General features: G+C 36.5%; 1 protein-coding gene across 2 annotated transcripts in view; it reads left to right on the top strand.

Annotated features, from left to right (window-relative positions):
* The window catches only part of LOC119776986 (protein diaphanous homolog 1-like), a 140,255-nt gene that overhangs the window by 19,045 nt on the left and 101,233 nt on the right, over positions 1 to 19,977 (top strand). The window contains exons 2-4 of one of the 2 annotated variants that reach the window (XM_038275708.1): positions 16,948 to 16,974; positions 17,936 to 18,094; positions 18,857 to 18,958. In XM_038275708.1, the coding sequence (XP_038131636.1) occupies positions 16,948 to 16,974; positions 17,936 to 18,094; positions 18,857 to 18,958 (288 nt within the window). The remainder of the gene's footprint in view (positions 1 to 16,947; positions 16,975 to 17,935; positions 18,095 to 18,856; positions 18,959 to 19,977) is intronic. The other variant, XM_038275709.1, reaches the window with a different exon arrangement.

The raw sequence follows: 19,977 nt of genomic DNA on the forward strand, positions 1-19,977 counted from the left end.
CTCTTCCTTTTGAAAAAGTGCTGTTTTGTCTTTTCAGACTTAATAATGAAAGGGTAAGAATTAAAATGAACTCAAGTAATAAGACAAAGTCAAAAACCTTAAGAGTTATCTGATATCTGTATTGGTCTGCTCTAGGTGAAACCAAAGGCAAAGCTGTAGTTAAAATAATGTTTAGTGCTGTCTGTACTAAATACCCAATTATGGCAGCCAAGAAAATGTGTGTAGCAGAAAAACTCTGCTATTGTGTGAACAAAACCCAACCAATAATCTCTGCAAATATTTTCTGTTTCCATAACCCTTTATTGGTAGATTAAGGATGTGTTTTATTGTGGCATTAAGTATATCTTGATATATCGATTCTGAACACCAGTAAAAAAAACCTCTTTTATAGGATGACTACACATCCATCAGTGTAATGATTCTGGTGCAGGCAAATATTTGCCATCTTTTAAGTGCATACTTCTGAGTGTTTAGTCTATATGCTCTGATGTCATTCTGAGGTGCATTGCTCTGAATCTTTAGACTAAGACAAACTTTGTCATTTTGTGTACATGGAGTGTACACAAAACAAAATTTCGATGCATACAGCTTTTCAACAGTGATTGAGCAGATTTGTGAAATTAATATTTCCATTTATAAAGAACAGCAGTGATCAAAAAGTAAACAGTGAATGAGAAAAGGAAAACCATTTTAAAGACATGGTGCAAAATGCATTGATGTGGAAGTTTCAGTGCAGAGCAAAATAAATGAATATATATGGTGGAAAATGCAGTAGAACACTTAGTTGAGTTCTATTTAAAGGGATTTACAATTTTGCCATGTAAGTGTTTATAACCGATTTCTTGGAACAAGTAGGTTAACTTTGGAATGTGTTGCAGCTGCACCTTTCAAATACCTAAGGCTAGATGAACTTCACCTTTATGATTGTTTTAGTTTGCTTTATGAGTCTGTTTTATCACTGTGGAGATCAGCCATCTGATACAGCTTTAGTCTAACACATAACTGACCAAGTTTCTGTTCTATTGTTAGATTGTTAAGGTATGAAGGTATTTCAGATGGGGTTGGATCCAAGTATTGTTTAAAATTCTGTGTATTTCAAGAACAATGCTTTGTATTGGAGGGAGAGTTTTACTTCAAATAATCTGATCGGATACCATTATTTTGCAAATCGATTAATCTGTCGATTATGTTTTTCGATTAATTGATCAATAATCTGATAGCAAGATGGAGCATATTGTCAGACGAAAGTTCTTTTTTTTAATCATAAATGCAAAAGGTTTTTTTTTTTTTTTTTTTTTACAATTTTTATATAATTACTGCTTTAAGTTGTTCACTCTGTCAGCTAAAGGCATATTTTACAGTCTCTATACCCCATTTAACGATTAATCGATTACTCAATTACGGTAGTTGACAGTTATTTCTAGGGCTGCAACTAACGATTATTTTAAAAATCGATGAATCGGACGATTATTTTTTCGATTAATCGATGAATCGGACAAAAAATATTTTTTATATTTACCTCTTTATTCCAAAATAAACATTTTAGACAGAACAAACAAGCACACAAGTACAGGTTGCTCATTAACTGTACTGGTGCAATATGAAAAATAAATGTTTGTGTTAAAACTACGCAAACTTACATTAGAAATGTAGCTGTACATCCACAAAATATAGGCTACTTTGTTTCATAAAGCACAAAAAAAGACATTTTTGTTTTTAAAAGCCCCTAAGGGGTTCAAAAAATAGGTCCCCCCTTTTCAACAAATGAGTTTTTTTAGACTAGAAGAGTTCTGCCTTTTAAGACAGGAAAGTATAGCAGTTAAAGTTGCTACTTGAGAAAATACTGAACCATAGAGATAAAAATAGCCCTGTGATTCAAATTATAAATTGTATTTGGAATAAAAATGAGAGAACTAGGGGTGCTAAAAAACACATCCTCCAAAGACAGATATTTACATGGGAATGTGGCAGATAATTAATTGACATATTACTGATCTTGCTGGATTTTATTCTGCTTTACTTCCATAAATTGCAGGATCCTCTTTACTTTATCTTTGCCAGAAGATTTAAACTTTAAAAGCCTTGCCCTCATAATTTGCAAGTTAATTTATTTATAAAGAAAATATAAACGCTGCTTAAGCTAATTCAAATGAAATTAAAAGTAAAATAAGTAGCCAACCTTATCACTGTCTGTAACCTACTAACAATGTAAGGAAAGCATCAGATGAGCTACCCGAGAAACTAACGTTACGTTTCCCCACTTTAAAACCAAACAAACATGGTCGTTCCGTGCCATGTTAATTTCTTTTGAAAAAAGTTGCATGTTATCACTTTTTTCGCTTTACAAAGAGCAGGCTATTTTAATTATTGTGATCAATTTGCGCCTTTAATCCCGGTGCATGCGCGCTTCATTTGCAGTCTGGACGCTGAGGCTCTGACTGAGAGGGACTCCTGCGGGAAAACGCGGTTGGGGTGGGGGAGACGCCCCACGGCAGAGTAGGAACGATACATGCTTTCACGTAAGAGTCTCCAAAAGCCGCCAGTGACACAGAAAAAAGTCGCCAGATTTGTCGCTAGTCGCTGTTTTGAAAAATAGTCACTGGAGGGGTCTGAAAAGTCGCTGAGTTGGCAACACTGCACCTGCAGCGCTGACTCGCTCTGCCATATTTTTTTTCTTCCTCTTTCAGTCAAGAGGCAGTGATGACGGCGCGGCGGATGACGCAATAATCGCGCGACACAACTAATCGATGATGAAATTCGTTGCCAACGCTTTTAAAAGTCGATTTTTATCGATTTTATCGATTCGTTGTTGCAGCCCTAGTTATTTCCATTATCAGTTAATCATGATTAATCTGATCCATTGTTTTCAGCCCTACTTTGGGTTGTCCTATACACTATTAAAGCTATATGAGAGGAATTTTTTTTGTTCTTATTTTATAATCTAAGTTATATTCTTTGTGGTCACTTAAATGTTTTTTTTTTGGTCGGTAAATTAAGTAGTTTATTTTGAGTACAACTTCCCCATTAGTTAGACGTCAGCTAAATCTGCTTAAAACTGAACCTTAGCTAATGAAGAATAATCATTGGTCAAATCTAATATAGGGCTGTTTGTGTATTTAAAAGTGGTGTTAAAAACAGTGCAAGTCTTGACAATTTCTATATTTTGCAACAGGTATTTTTTTTTTACCTTTTTTTATTTTTAATCAGAAGAAATTTCCCTTTGATGTTTCATAGTACCCCACACAGGATAAACCAAAGTAAAACTAGAGCTCTGTCGGAATCTGAATCAGACTCCCAGTAATAATCCCAGAGGGAAATTACTTTAAATGACTGTCTGATATAGATCAGTAGTATCTAAACTTTTTGCTGTGTGTGCCAAAGTTGAACGTCCACAGATATGCCAACCACATGTGCAATATTTTATAAAAACAAAGCAGTCATTTTTTGTAAAAATAAAGTATTTTTAGATTATCACTGATCTGAAACAAACAGTTTTGTCTTATTAGGGAAAAAAAGGCATACAGTTTCCTATTTTTTTCTTCCATCATCTTAGACTAGTATGTTGTTTTAGTTTACTTTTAGCAAGGATAACATTTTGTGGTCCTATTTAAAAATGTACATATTTATGATGTATACATTTTAATTGGTTTTAATTTAAAGAATCCTTCACTAAAACATCTGGATAAACTGCTTGAGTATTTCCAGGAGGACCATTCTGAATAAATGTAGGGTTCTTGAATGGACTTTCTATACCTCTAAAAATGTTGTTGGATGTTTCACAATAAATGTAGAAACAATCAATCTGACACAGTACTGGAAACATGTTTTTTTTTTCTATGAGAATTGCCATAATTTATTCAGGGCATTTCATCTTAGTTTGCAATCTGTCATTAGTTCAGTTTCCTCAATTGCGCTGTTTTTATCAGCAGTATACATTTAAAACCAATTAGCTTAGTATTACTGTATCTAAGAAGATAAAAGGAAATAAACTGGCTACAATCTGCTGCTTTTGCCGATAACTGAAGAGGTTTTGTTTTTTCCATATACCTGCTACTATAAAGTTAAGGTAGTCCACTAATAGTAAATGAATACACATCAATCCTTTTCAATCTGTTTGCACTTGATTGAGTATGCTTTCTCTAAGCTTACATTACTAGCCTTAGCTTTTTGCTAATCTGTTTTATTGCTCTCTAAACAAATTGACAGAAGGTGGCGTTAACTTTATCTCAATGCTAATTCAGCCGTTAATCTCGGTCATTAAGATGTTTAGAATCTCAAAGAAGAAAAGAAAGTTATGATCATCAATGAGCTCATACTAAACCTAAGTTTTTCACTAAGATACAGGTGATCATTTAACGCCTAATCATGCCCTCCCCTAGCTTTTCTCACACAGTGCAGCTTTCACCCACACTTTGATGCCTTCCGGTCTAAGTCAGCCTCATGTAACTTGCTCCTGTGCATCTGCTTTCTCACGCAGTGCAATAGAAAAGGGAAGTTTCTCTCTTCTCTGTCACCATTTCTCATGCACACATAGAGGTTGATTCAAGCTAATTACTGTACGGATAAACTGTAAAATGTTTCACTTTTTTTTTTATTGTTTCTGCCACATACTTTTCTGATCTTGTACAAAGCAATCAAACACTCTGCAAAGTCTTTGTTTTAAACGGTTAAATTATTTCTCAAACTCTAGGGGTTGTGACAGGAAGTTATGCAAAAAATACCGAACAGGATGCTTCCTTATTTGTACCTATTATTACTGCTCTTATCTGTCTCATTCTTCTTTTCCATCAATTGTGTAAATAGGTACCAGCTGGCCAGTAAATATAATAACCCTCCTTTGACTTTCTATTGTAAAAGCCTGGAGGCTTTAAAGGTCTCTGATGGTTAAACCTAGATTGGAGTCCTTGTTACTGTGATGATCGCAGTCTGAGCTCTGCTTCCTTACAGTTTGACTTTATTGCACCACTTTTAAAAGGGAGTTTTTAACAGCCCCCAACCCCCCCCCCCCCCCCCCCCCCCCCATAAAAAAAAAAAAACATAAAATAAAAAAAAAACAAGTTTTAAGAATTAATCTTTTTGGAAGGTCTTTATTTTAACTGTCTAGACATTTGAAGAAAAGGGCTGGATGATATTACTGAAAATTGTATCACATTGTCAGCCTTTAATATCAGTCAGTAATGATAAATATTCAGTAGTGTTTTCTTTATTGTACCTACTTGAAATAAGTGCCAGAGTAAACAGCCCTGAATTTAAATTGTAACCCTATTTAAACGTGACCTTTAACCTTTACAAAAAGGTCAAACTTGCCACCAACTTTGCTTAGCGAGGCTAAATCCTTTCCTTCGCCTATATTTGCGAGGAACACAATGTGGTTCTGGATTAATTCAGTGGAATTACTGAAAATTGATTGTACTTACACTATATTGCCAAAAGTATTTGCTCACCCATCCAAATTATTGGAATCAGGTGTTCCAATCACTTCCATGGCCACAGGTGTATAAATTCAAGCACCTAGGCATGCAGACTGTTTTTACAAACATTTGTGAAAGAATGGGTCGCTCTCAGGAGCTCAGTGAATTCCAGCGTGGAACTGTGATAGGATGCCACCTGTGCAACAAATCCAGTCGTGAAATTTCCTCGCTCCTAAATATTCCACAGTCAACTGTCAGCTGTATTATAAGAAAATGGAAGTGTTTGGGAACGACAGCAACTCAGCCACGAAGAGGTAGGCCACGTAAACTGACGGAGCGGGGTCAGCGGATGCTGACGCGCATAGTGCGAAGAGGTCGCCAACTTTCTGCAGAGTCAATCACTACAGACCTCCAAACTTCATGTGGCCTTCAGATTAGCTCAAGAACAGTGCGCAGAGAGCTTCATGGAATGGGTTTCCATGGTCGAGCAGCTGCATCCAAGCCATACATCACCAAGTGCAATGCAAAGCGTCGGATGCGGTGGTGTAAAGCACGCCGCCACTGGACTCTAGAGCAGTGGAGACGCGTTCTCTGGAGTGACGAATCGCGCTTCTCCATCTGGCAATCTGATGGACGGGTCTGGGTTTGGCGGTTGCCAGGAGAACGGTACTTGTCTGACTGCATTGTGCCAAGTGTAAAGTTTGGTGGAGGGGGGATTATGGTGTGAGGTTGTTTTTCAGGAGCTGGGCTTGGCCCCTTAGTTCCAGTGAAAGGAACTCTGAATGCTTCAGCATACCAAGACATTTTGGACAATTCCATGCTCCCAACTTTGTGGGAACAGTTTGGAGCTGGCCCCTTCCTCTTCCAACATGACTGTGCACCAGTGCACAAAGCAAGGTCCATAAAGACATGGATGACAGAGTCTGGTGTGGATGAACTTGACTGGCCTGCACAGAGTCCTGACCTCAACCCGATAGAACACCTTTGGGATGAATTAGAGCGGAGACTGAGAGCCAGGCCTTCTCGTCCAACATCAGTGTGCGACCTCACAAATCCGCTTCTGGAAGAATGGTCAAAAATTCCCATAAACACACTCCTAAACCTTGTGGACAGCCTTCCCAGAAGAGTTGAAGCTGTTCTAGCTGCAAAGGGTGGACCGACGTCATATTGAACCCTATGGATTAGGAACGGGATGTCACTTAAGCTCATATGTGAGTCAAGGCAGGTGAGCAAATACTTTTGGCAATATAGTGTATATTGATATTGATCAGTTGTCTATCACGACTAGGGCTAAAACAACTAATTGGATTAATCGTGATTAATTGATTGTTGAAATAATCCTCAGCTAATTTAGTATGAATTAATCGTTAACTGGAGTATAGAGACTAAAACATGCCTTTTTGCTGACAGAGCGACCCACTTAGAGTAGCAATTATATCAAAATTGTATAAAAATCTTCTGTAAGGAACCTTTGGCTATTTAATAATTATTTGATTAATTGAAGGAATTGTCGCCAGATTAATCGATTTGCAAAATAATCATTAGTTGCAACCCTAATTGCAAAATAAAATATTAATTTATTTACCATTTCTATGGAGTATTCTCTGTGAATACAGCATAATGCAGCTATGCAGGAGCTACATTCAGTCTCAGTGACATGACTTTTCTGAGGCCAATGATGGATCTGTTCTAAATGTTGGTAAAACAAAAGAAGCACAGCAAGCATTTCTTAAGTGGGCAATCTTGTATTGATTTCTTTTCTTGACATCAGAAGGATGGTGGTGGGGTGTGGGGTGGCTGCTCAGGGTTGTATTTATGAGGTAGAGGTGAAGGAATAATCTACTGCCGATTTCACGGTTCTTTAGAAAAATAAGTCGATATAAATGTTAATGGGGGGCCAACATGGGCTCTTGACATGACTTGGTAGCCATTATCAGCTATATGTGGAATACACAGAATTTATAATGTAATTTCAGACCATGGAAATATCGGTGCTGGTGGTTTTATACCATGTGTGACAGGATTTTTCATATAACTGTTTTGTCTTGATCCTTGCTTCTCTTTTTCTTTAAAAGGATCAAATGATTTTGACTTTCTAATACTTTCCCAATAATAAAACAAACCAGTTATGCAGCAGCAAACCTGCAATTACATGAGTTCGAGGGTGTAGCTCAAATAAGATTTACTTAATTATGTGGTGTTGTTTTTTGCCCTTTATGTGCTGATCAAATGGCTGTTTTCTAAAAGAACATGATTTGAGGACAGCCCCCTAACATAAGCACCTTTTAATCTGGCTATCATTTTCAACAGTCAGCAGAGAGCTGGTTAGACAGAACAGCGTCTGATCCACATAGATACGACTGGTCTTAACGCTGCGTGCTTCACCTGTGTAGTGAAGGAGGAGCTTAGTTGGGATTATAGTGTCAGTCCTTGTCTCTGACTCTGTCTCCCATTTAGTGATTACAGCTAATCTTTTGTCAGCTCTGTGTACCAACAGATCTCTCTTAAGTAAAGGAACGAAAAATGCATTATTCAACTGAAGACGGCTAAGGATGCAAAGGATTTTGTAATTATAATGTAATACTGTAATGCTGCAAAATGGCGTATGGGTTTTATAAACAGGAACAGTTCATCTCTCTGGTCTAAGCAAACTATCATTGTGTACTTTTCATATTTACATAAGTACAAGAGGTTAAATAAGTACAAATGATTTATATAGCCATGTATGAAGACAAGAATATCAAAGTGTCTCGCACTGAAAAACCAAGCAAACAGAGTACAAAAGATTCTGTTTTAGAGCAACAAAGATATAAAACAAGTAAACGGTAGGTAGTGAAACAATAACTAAAGGTTGGTTAAAAATAAGTCTTCAGCTGCTTTAGAAAGTAATCAAGTTTCTAAGCAGAGTAAAGAATATAAGGAGCTTCCACTTACTGTGCTTTTACTTTGAAGGAGCTTTATTGTGAAAAAGGGGTTAAATGATATTTGATTAGGCCTCCAAATAAAGACTGTCCAACATTTGTTTAAATAACTGCAAAGAGCAAGAAGCCCATCAGTGTTGACGTTTTAAGGTGCATTCGTAGAACAAGTCAGGCTTAATTGGTGATCTAACATGTGGAATGCATACCATGTTTTGTGTCCACCATTAAAGCTTGATTTTTGCTTGAAGTGTCTGCAAGGCCTGCTGTGAAATCATGTAATTTTTGGCTTCCACGGCCCTCCGTACGTACTTCGTGTGGGCAAAATTTCCGCATTGAGCACCTAGGAACTTTTTTAAAGGAATAGTACACCCAAAACATGATTAGCCTTCATTTTCTACTCACCCCCATGCTGAACAAAACTCTGGAGTACTTTTTTGATATCTCAAATGCATCTGGAGATCTGGGAGGCTTCTTGCTGTCTGCTGACATTCAAATAATGGAGGTCTATGGCGCCCGAGACAGAAAGGTCCATAAAAGTCCATAAAAACGTGTCAATATTCCTCCATACTGCTCGTCCAATGTATTCCAAGTGTCCTGAGTGGGTAGCGTCCATAATTTACTCGAAACGAAGTCATTTAGAACGTTTTAGAGCCTAAACAGTAGTGTATAGGATTTCCTAATAGCGCCCCCATGCGCGCTCACGACGCTACGGAAGCCGGCAGACCAAACCAGCGCATTCAGCTCGGCAAAGAACTCATGCTCTTCCTCAACACTGAAGTCCTCAGACATTTTTCTTTCGTTGTTTCTTTCTTTGCACAGGTAAACAGCACATTTCTTCTTCTACGCTTGCATTATCGGCAGAGCAGACGCTGAATGCGCACTTCCTTCCGGTTTGGTCTGCCGGCTTCCGTAGCGTTGTGAGCGCGCATGGGGGCGCTATTAGGAAATCCTATACACTACTGTTTAGGCTCTAAAACGTTCTAAATGACTTCGTTTCGAGTAAATTATGGACGCTACCCACTCAGGACACTTGGAATACATTGGACGAGCAGTATGGAGGAATATTGACACGTTTTTATGGACTTTTATGGACCTTTCTGCCTCGGGCGCCATAGACCTCCATTATTTGAATGTCAGCAGACAGCAAGAAGCCTCCCAGATCTCCAGATGCATTTGAGATATCAAAAAAGTACTCCAGAGTTTTTTGTTCAGCATGGGGGTGAGTAGAAAATGAAGGCTAATCATGTTTTTGGTGTACTATTCCTTTAAGTACGCAGACGAAACAGCGTGGAAAACCTAGCGAGCGAGCAGCAACTCCTGATGGCAAGGGTTCGCAAATGTAAAAATCCAGTAACGTCCCGTTATTTAGACCATAAATATCAAGAGATTGTTGCAAAAGTCCAGGAAAGAAATTAGTGTGTCTCTAGAACAGCTTAAAGAGGCTTCGATATCTTAACGGCTGTTTTCTACTTCCTCGTGTATTGTGTTGTCAGCTCACTGTTTGTTCTGAAAGCAGAGTGTATAATAAATGCTGCAGACGGGCGGCTCGTTTTCCGCGCGGAATGTCAGTGCGTCAAGCATAATGAGCCCTTAAGTGTCTGCATGCTGCAAATGATCTGTTTTATCTGCCTGCTGTCCTCAAAATTAGGTCACCGGTTTACTATCATTGAGTTTTGATGTTTGTTCATCAAGTTACAATCATTTATTTTCTTGTCTTTATGCACTGAATGATATATTTTATTCCCCACCTTTATAGTGCAATTAGGGATTGCCAGAAGTTATGAGTAGATATCACAACAGAGACCTGATCGGTATCTATCCAGTAATGATGCTGTGTCCTCAGAGCCTCAGCCCTATGACGGTGCAAATTGCATACCAAGCTACATTGCAGGATGCTGGTGTCTCTCAGCAGTAATCTGCAATGCTTTATGTTACAAATTAAGCAGAAACTGCAGTGTTTTATTGAATAATGCATCGAGAAAATCTACTGTGTTTATACGCTCTGTTCTTTCTTTTCAATTATTGCAATGTCCTCACTAGTCTCCTATATGCTCAGTGTCTTTGACCTTTAGGTCTGCATCAGGCCTACCCATAAATGACAGGGACAATTCCACCAGCTTGCCGAATATATTGGTTGCTAGTAGTTTGAATGCATGGCTCATAAAATATTATAGCCTATTAAATACTATATCCAAGCAGGCCATTGTGTTTTCTACACTGCTCACAATAAAATGTGATATATTGTGCAGCTCTATTTCAGATAAATGTGATGAAAGAGACATAATGTAGTTTTTGTAGAGCAGAGGTCATAAATGCCAGCTTGTAAGAATACAACAATTGGCAGCATTTAGGAAAGCTTAACGTTTTTTTTTCTAAGCCAAGTCGTCCTGTATGTTGATCGCTTTTACATAAAGCAGCGTTAATAAATGCAGACTGCAATTTCTGGCAGGTTTACACAGTCTTTAAAGTATTTAAAATCTCAGTCTCAAGTTAAAAAATATGCATATTTTTTTTTACAGTTTAAGGATTAAGACGTGAGGATAATCCCAGCCACAAGCTGTCATTATTTCTAGAATAGAAGCATCCTGATGCTGGATCATTTTCTTTGCTAATAGTCGGCGTTAGGTTCAGGGAAAAATCTTCTAAAGATGTTAACCTCTAAATCTGTCCATTGTTGTTTGGTCTCGAGTTGTCATTGGTGGAGAGGTGGGGTGCACCCTTGGCAGGCTGACAGGGAAACACAGATACAGATGAGACTGGAAACCACACCTGCACTTTCTTTGCCTTATGGGCAGTTTATAGAAAGCAGTTATCCCAACCATCATGTTTTGGACTTTTGGAGAAAGCCAGAGTCCCCAGAGAGAACCCGCAAATGGAGTAAACGAAACTTCTAAGCGGAAACACTTGTTTATTAGGAATAACATTAATCATAATCCTTTTGTTGGACAATCACTGATTTTTGTGAACCAAGTCAAATTATTCTGGTTCCTGGTAATGGCTCCAATAATGTCAAATGCATAGCACTCATTGTTGACTGTCATATGTCTAATTCACACACACACACACACACACACACACACACACACACACACACACACACACACACACACACACACACACACACACACACACACACACACACACACACACACACACACACACACACACGAAAAGACAAAAAAAATGAACAAAAAAAACAAAAAAAAAACAAAAGACAAACTGGTCGTAGTCCGATGGCTCTTTATGAGAAGAGTTGATCTTACAGCTTTTCTGAGAAAAAATGGCCTTCACTGCTGATCCAGTTTCTTAAATTTAGAGCTTATAACTTCCCATAAGGTGGTTTAGGGGGTTTGTTCTTTTTGGTAACAGTCATAGTAATATGGCAGGGTTAATGGGCAGCCATGCAGCAAAAATGTCCTACTTGTTATTGAATTGAGACATAATGTCTCTCACACGCAGACAATGAGTCTACTGAATCTGGGAGTCGGTCAGGCATTCAGGGACAACCCCAACATTCATCTGAGAAAGAAAAAGAAATACAACCCAACACAATGTAAATATAGTTAAATTACTCACTTATTTTTCTTCAGTTTGCATTTAAAGTTTTTTCTCTTATAGTTTTTGCATTTTAAGTTTTTTCTTTTACAGTTTTTTCCTTTTTTTTTGGCTTCATTGGAAATGATAAACAATGGAAAATGTTTGATGAAATTTGTTTTGATCTTTAACTAGCTGTGATGAAACGTAAAACTATGAAAAGTTAAATTTCCTAACAACAAAACTGTAAAACGGGTGTTTTTAATGAGCGGATTGTAAGTCAGACTGTAAATGCTTTCAGTTAGTGTAACACATCAAAGTTTAACATTTCCTGCTTTAGCATGATCTGATATGAAACGGTAGCTGTGACTGGGTGTGCCTGTCACAACACTGCTTCCCTAAACACACCAAGTTCGTAGCCATGGTAACCCAGACAGATCAGCTAAATAACTAGCTTTGTTTCTAAATGTTTTTTCTTCATGAATAGAATAGAAATCAAACTTGGTCTGATTCTACTCATCGATATTTGAACTTCCAAAGTGGAGCAATCGGAATTACTTGTGTTTCTTGTTTGTAATGGGGCTGCAGGAAAAATGTTACCTTGTTGTCATTGTTTATTTTATAAACACAATGTATGTCAACAAGCTGCATTTCTCAAACCCTTCCCTTTATTTTTCATCATCATGATGTTTCCATGATGCTCTGTTGGGGTTATTATCATATAAGGCTGTAAAAACCTCATTAGGTTTTGGCTTTAAGTGTGAACTTTTATTATTATTAGAATTATTTTTTGACACAAATTGACCCTGATATAATGTTATAGGAGAAATGTTGAAGTTTGATCAAGCTGTCTTTTGAAGTAATGTTTTTTTATTTATTATTGCTACAAAGATCATTATAATTAATTGTTTTGTTGTTTTTTTTCTGAAAGGCTTTGGTCTTCATAGAAGGGCGGATAATTGAATTTGATTGCTGCACCCATTGCCTGATGCAACCTGAAACAAAAAAAAAATCATCATTCTGTTATAACTATAAAGTCATGTCTTTGTTGCGACATTGACAAATTTGTTTTTGCATCATGTTTCCCCTAATATCATGCAGCCCTACTGAGAGAGTGGCTAGTAGTCATTGAGGAGCCATTATTGCCTCTGTTTTTAGAAACAAGGCTATTATCTCTTCTTGAACTGGCCTTTCAGTAACTTTTGAGGAAGCAGTGTGAAGAACACCACTAAAAGGAGAGACTGACAGTCCTGTCTAGAAAGGGAGCGATAAAGCTGCAGGAAACCACTGTCTCTAACTATCAGTTAGGAAGAGCAGCAGTATGCTACAGAGAGAGGGTTGTACCATTATTCTTCACTTTATTGGGGGAAATGACTTGTTATATATAATCCGACGAATGATTTTTATGCTTAATTTATTTTCACCCAGGTTATAAATGTGCAGTTTGTCCACTTTATGGTCTTTAAACATTAGTGGGACCAATAAGTTGCAATATAAGCATCAGTGGAGTCACTTCTGTGGAGAAATGTTAAGTTTTTTTAGTTTTAGATCACTGTTAACCGTTGTAACCAGCTGCTATTTAATGGAGCAGATAATATAAAATCACCATCCCTCATTTAAGGTTTTATAATGTTGCTATTTAGTAGGTATTGTGCCGTCAGAACAATTAGACCAGCCTATTTTATTTAGAAACACATCCTGCAAATTAAGCTAGCAATAGCACCTGCTGTCGAAGCCTAATTTGTTCAGAAAACAGCTCTGACAGCAAAGATCATGATAGCAAGTCTGCTAGAATCTACCAGTCAATTAAATTGATAGATTTTTGTTTGTATTTAATAGGTATTTGATAAGAAATGTTTGTCTACAAATAATGCTAATGTTATTCAGAGCCTTTGTCAATTCTAAATCTTTTCTAAGAGGTTATTGTTAAGCATTTTTACATTAGGGGTTGCCTTGCATAGAGATTATTTTGGTTTAATTATCAGTGCATAAAATATGATGTGGTTTACAATGCAGAAGTTGGCAGTTTATTTGTCTAGCTAGTTTCACCCCCTACCCAGAATCCACTCTGCTGGTACAAGTGTATATCCGTTGTGTGGGCACCATTGCACCACAGGTTTGATTTTCATCTGTTTGAGACGTTTGATATGGTGTTCATGTTTATCAGGTGTAAGGGGGATTATCTGATGACTGCTGTCAGACAGGAAGCATCTTTCTTTGAAATCCTTCCCCTATAAACATGATATCCCCACCTTCTTTCTCTTCCCACTCTGTGATTATCTGAAAACTCTACTTTATGGGGGTTTCTGTTACAGGAAAATCCCCTTTTCAAGAAAACAGAACAATACTGTTAATTGAAGGGATTTTATATTTACTGAAGAGAAGGGTTTTGTCTCATGGAATGCCATAAAATCAATAAAGATAAAGATATTTCAATATCGTCAACTTTTAGTTGACAATATTGAAATAATCGTTAACTAAAAGTAATTGATTAATCATAACTGGAGTATAGAGACTGTAGCTGACAGAGCGACCCACTTAGAGCAGTAATTATACCAAGATTGTAAAAGAATATGTAAATGTTTTGCATTTAAGATAAAAATCTTTTTCATCCGTCAGTATGCTCTATCCAGTACTCCTCAATTGGAAAAGTTCTCGTTTCACCTGGTTTTCAAACAAATTCTTCTTTAAGGAATCTTTTGCTATCTAATTATTGATTGATTAATCGAAAAAATAATCGACAAATTAATCGATTTGCAAAATAATCTTTAATTGCCGCCATATTGCTAATAAATTGTATATAGATGTGTTATTAATTAATCATTAAACACTTTATAACTCATTTATAAGGCGTCTATTATGTATTAAAGGGGAACAAGAGACCAAACTATCAGTTTCCTACCAAATCATGACCCTAATCTGTTAACTATATATTGGATCTAATGTAAAGTGGTACCAATAATTTCCTCTAAAAGTATAGCTGCTATACCTAACATTTGAATTCTAAACTCAGTATATATTTAAAAACATCCTTCTTTTTTTCCTGTTGTTTTTATACACTTTTTAAGGTCCACATCTGTGTGACCACTTTTGCTCTAATGGTTTTGCTGCTGTAACACAATTTCCCCATTTTGGGACAAAAAAGAGATTTTTCTATTCTAAAAATCCTTCTAATTGAATCTCTTAATCTGTTTTAAGCTCTTGTCCTCGTCCCTTCTGACAGACTTGGTCATACTTGTGTAAAAGGTAAAGCAGAGCTTTTCTAGTCACAACGAACACACAATTTCAAATTACAGCCACATTCACTCAGTCACATTTTTAAAAAGCACACATCCATAGTGTGATTCACAGATACTGTTGTGATTGAACGTTTATATACCCTCCCATTAAATAAAACGATTAATTCACAGTAGTAGTTCAAATAAAACAAAACTAAAGAAGTGTTAATAAACATTTACTAAATGAAAATTAAGTAAAATAAAATATAGATTTTACATTTTTATTATTCTTTTTAAATAATAAAAAAAATATATGATTTTTCTGTATTTATATTTTTTGCAAACTTTCAAGCACAACTGTATTGTGTGGAAACTTAGGGTTAGGGGCCTTGCTCAAGAGCATCTCGCACAACTTCCTGTTCGGGCTCTTATTGGACCAAAGTTTTCCAGGGGTGTGACACATAGGTTTTCAATTATTCAGTGAAACTGGTTGGAACATGTTGCTAAAATTCTTTGAAATTTTAAACCCTGTCTTGATTAGAATTTTTCCATTCTTGATGGTTCATACAAACATGTTGGTGTGAAATTATAACAACCTAAGGACATACGATTCATTTGATCTCCCTCACTGCTGTCTCTATTTTCTTAATGCCATGGTGTAGTGTTGGTATTGTTAAGACAGGTTTTCCTGAACATAACCTAATCATTTGTAGGATTGAATAGTTCAGTATTCTTAGTCCCTGACTGAAATATTCCCTTCATACGGAACCAAGCAGAACTTATTTGAAAAGAAATTGGATCACTCGCTGGGGAAGATTCTGTCATCAGATCATAGTCATTCCAGAAAAGTTAAAAAACAATCCACTGGACTTCGTTTCCAAGTTATGAAGACGTTTCGAGTGGCCCAAAAAAAGGCTTTGTTTGGGCTACTCTATAAAGCCTTTAGCTCAATACTAATTCTGACATTTTCAGTTGGGGGAAAAAAAGTCTTCAAAACTTTGAAAACAAAGTCCAGTGATTTTTTTTATTTTTATTATTATATACTTGTTTGGAATTGGATCACTTCCGATTTGGATTATATTCCCCCTCAGTTATTCATTTTTCTTTTGACAAAAAACTAAACATATTGCAATAAGATTTTAACTTCCATTAGACCCAACATAAAACAATTAAGCAATTAAATACAAGGAAATATACCACCAAATGATTAGCCATCAGCTTCACATTTCTTGTTAAAATATGAAGTAGAAGTATGTTTTCTAACGGTTTCAGTCTTCTGTTGACATTTGTTTCAGGACCTTTGTACTTAATAAAAATTCTTTGCAAATTTTCTAACTACATTTTGTGTATATTTGACCTACACCTCATTATATTGTTGATTCTTTGTTTGCACCAATATGAGCATTTTATTTTGTGTGCAGTATTTATTTGGTGAAGGTTGGATACATGTGTTTTTTGTTTTTGTCATCCATTTATCCTCTCCTTCAAGCATTTTTAGTTGCATACTGACATCTAGTGGCTCAGATATACTATTTCTAGTTAAATCTTTCTTTCTGTTGCTTTTTTTGAATGAAAAAAAAATAATTTTGTTAACCTTAACATAAAATGTGTGAACCCTAATATAGAGTCTTAAATATCCTCATCACTAGACAAAATGTTCCGACCAATTCATTTGATTTTTTTCTGAATAATTTATTACTCAACTCTGCATAGTTTCCGGGAGCGCTTACCTGTCATATAATTTCTGTCTAATGGATTCTTTTTTTTTTTCTCCCTCTCCTCCTTATTGCTGTTTTTCTATCATTTTGGAATTTTCTTATTCCTTTTCGTTCCTTTCTTTGCAATCTTTAATCTGATCTGCAGAATCTCAAACGGCTGATTCCTGATGAGGTAGGTTTTCTGCCGTGTGTTTTACCATCACCTCTGCTTGACTCAACAGCTGCTGTCTGTCAGAGACCCAGTTAACCATAACAAGCACTGTCTGACTCTGTGTGTTTTTGTTTTGTGTTTAACTTGAATGTGTATAACATCATTAAAAAGCCCTGAAAACATAGATATATAACACATAGAATGGTTAATTTTACAGGGTCACAACATCTTTGTGCCAAGACCTCCTGTTTTTCTAAGCTCACATTTTTTCCCCCACATTTGTGTGTTTTCCATTATGTCATTACACAGTTCATGTCCTGGCAGTATTCACAAAGATATCACAACGCATCAAACCCTTAAACTTGTCTAATCTCCCACTCGGTTTACTTTGTTTTGCGTTGCTTTGTGCAAAAATGTCTGTCACTCCTAACAATTGTCACATTTTGCTAAAGCATGCTTTTTGAAGATCTTAGCCCCTTTTAGACTCTCAGTGTTGGTTGCTTTATAGAAGTCTCAAATGTTAAACTTTTGGTTTGTGTGATAACTAAATATAAGCAATGCTGAGTTGGTCTCATTCCTGTTTGATTTTGATATTTTGTCTAAAACATGCTGCAAAATGTTTCAAACAGTCGGCATGGATGCATTTTTAAGTAAATAGGCTGAGAAAATCTGGACTGAGAAGAAAGATTTGGCATATTTATTTTTAAAGACCAACCTTTTCATTTGCAGCAAGGTTGATAAGTGTTTTATTTAGTTATCTCATTTAGATTTAACATTTTTTGCATTGAGTTGAAAGTCTAAAAGGGGCTATTGTCAGATCTGCACACTTAACAAACAATCCATCTGCATTAAACACCTGATGAACTTTGACATTGTCCCTCTTCTTTAAAAGTAGAGTGGGGCTTAAATTTTGTTCAGTAAATCCCTCTCTTCCTTTCTTGGCTATGTTCTTTAACCCTTCTTATGTTGTTCACCATCCCAGTTGGAGCGTCTCACCAGTATGAGAATTAAAAAGGACAAGGAGAAGCCTCTCCCAAGTCAGCGGCACTCTTCAGCTGCCAGCTACGAGATCACACCTCAGCACGCAATGCTCCTTGAACAAAGTGATGAAGATATCCTGGCGCTCTTCGAAAAGATGCTGGTGAGAAAAGAAAAGCTTTCTGGGGGACAGTTGACCCTCTAAGGAGTCTGACACTGGTCATTATCTTGCATGTGCAGCTTGGTAAATCTGTAATCTTCACACCTATTGAATCACTCCAAGTTCAAAGAGCCTTTATCTAAGATGATCTTCATAACTTTAACATAGTTTTGACAGCATTTACTGTAAACACATCAGTTTTCTGGTGTTTTATTAGTTTTCCGGTATTTTATTTAGTTCCAATGTTTTTAAATAATTTCCATAGTTGGTATGTTTTTGTTTTGCACCATTGTTAGGGGTGAACCTTAATACAGCCCCTGACATCTTCTTGTCAAAGAGCTTTATATTTGAAATTGATTGTAAACACATTTAAAAGAAGATTATTGCTTTGAAATGTTTGGCTGCTCCTAAACTTGATCTAATCTGAAATCTACTCCTGTAGCTCTGAAGTTAAAATCCCAGGCCGTAATAATATGCTCCAAAGGAGAAATCTCCTTTAAGAAGCTAGTAGATCATGAAACAAGTTTATAAACACAGATTCAGTCATTTTAGGCTCCTTTTAAATTTGGTCAGAGCCTATAAATACTTTAACACTTAAAGATGATTTTATTTCCAAAACCAGGATATGCGAATACATCCACCTAAAAATGAGCTTGAAAGTAAAATATTTTCTTCAAATATTTTGTAACGATGTATTTTTTATTTTTTTCATATTTAACCAAAATAGATTTTGCTTTACTTTAATCTTCCCTTTTTTTTTCTAAGGTGGACATGAACCTGAATGAGGAGAAGCAGCAGCCACTGAGGGAAAAAGACATAGCGATTAAACGAGAGATGGTCTCTCAGTACCTCCACACCTCTAAAGCTGTAAGTACCTGAAACTAAATAGATGAATACGAACTAGCTGATGTCTAAGTTATAGTAAGGGATGGGCTGATATATCCTCTATTTCCATCCTTTAGTGTGATGTAGGAAGCGACATACATGTTTGTAGGGCTGATTATTTTTACATCAGTCTCACTCTTCTTTTTTGGGGGGTGGTGGGGGGTTATTCTTGAAGCTGATATTCCTTGCTATTTGTCGATTCACATGATAAAAATGACACACTGATCACAAATGTTACACTATTTAAGGAAAAAAGGAAGATAAACAAATCCAAGGAAACACAAACAGTAGCTACTCTTTAACACGCTAAATTCCACTGATTCGATCTACATGTTGGTTGATCGAATGTTCAAAATCTCTGTTTACATGGACACTAAATTAAACAATCCGATCATGACGTGTATACATGTACTAAGCGTTAGTTCAGATTAAATAATTTGAGCATGCAGAGAGCTGTCAAATTTTGCACAAATATTTTAGTAGTAGAAGAAGAAGCTGCCTGCTTTGTAAACAAACCTGCACTTATCTGCTTATCCTCAACTTGAGATACTCTTTGTGTCCCCCCGCTACACTATGGACCTCCGTTGTTATACTTTTGCTTTTGGTGTTCGTTTTGGTTAAGGACTCAGCAGTCCCTTATGGATCGCTCCTTTACTACAGGGGTAGAGTACAGGATGTCATGTTTATCCACACATTACATTTAGAGTCGGCACCAAGGAGGACCAGTGGATGAAGGTTAGTAAAGAGAAAAACATGACACTGGCATTGAACACACGAGCAGCAGTGGACATGGTTTTACTGTAAACATTTCTTGAAAATCATTTTAATTCAAATGATCTATGTTTAGCAACCTTTGGTTTCTTGAATTGATGAAATAGCAAACCTTTAGTTTAACATGTGCAAAATATTTTGCAATTAATAAACATGTTTATTGGGAGTATTGGTTTTAACCAGCCAATAAAGACTATTATTATTATTACACCTGTTTCAATCATCAAAAG

This window comes from Cyprinodon tularosa, unplaced genomic scaffold, assembly GCF_016077235.1.
Source record: "Cyprinodon tularosa strain WSP-4 unplaced genomic scaffold, ASM1607723v1 ctg973, whole genome shotgun sequence".
Lineage (NCBI taxonomy): Eukaryota > Metazoa > Chordata > Actinopteri > Cyprinodontiformes > Cyprinodontidae > Cyprinodon > Cyprinodon tularosa.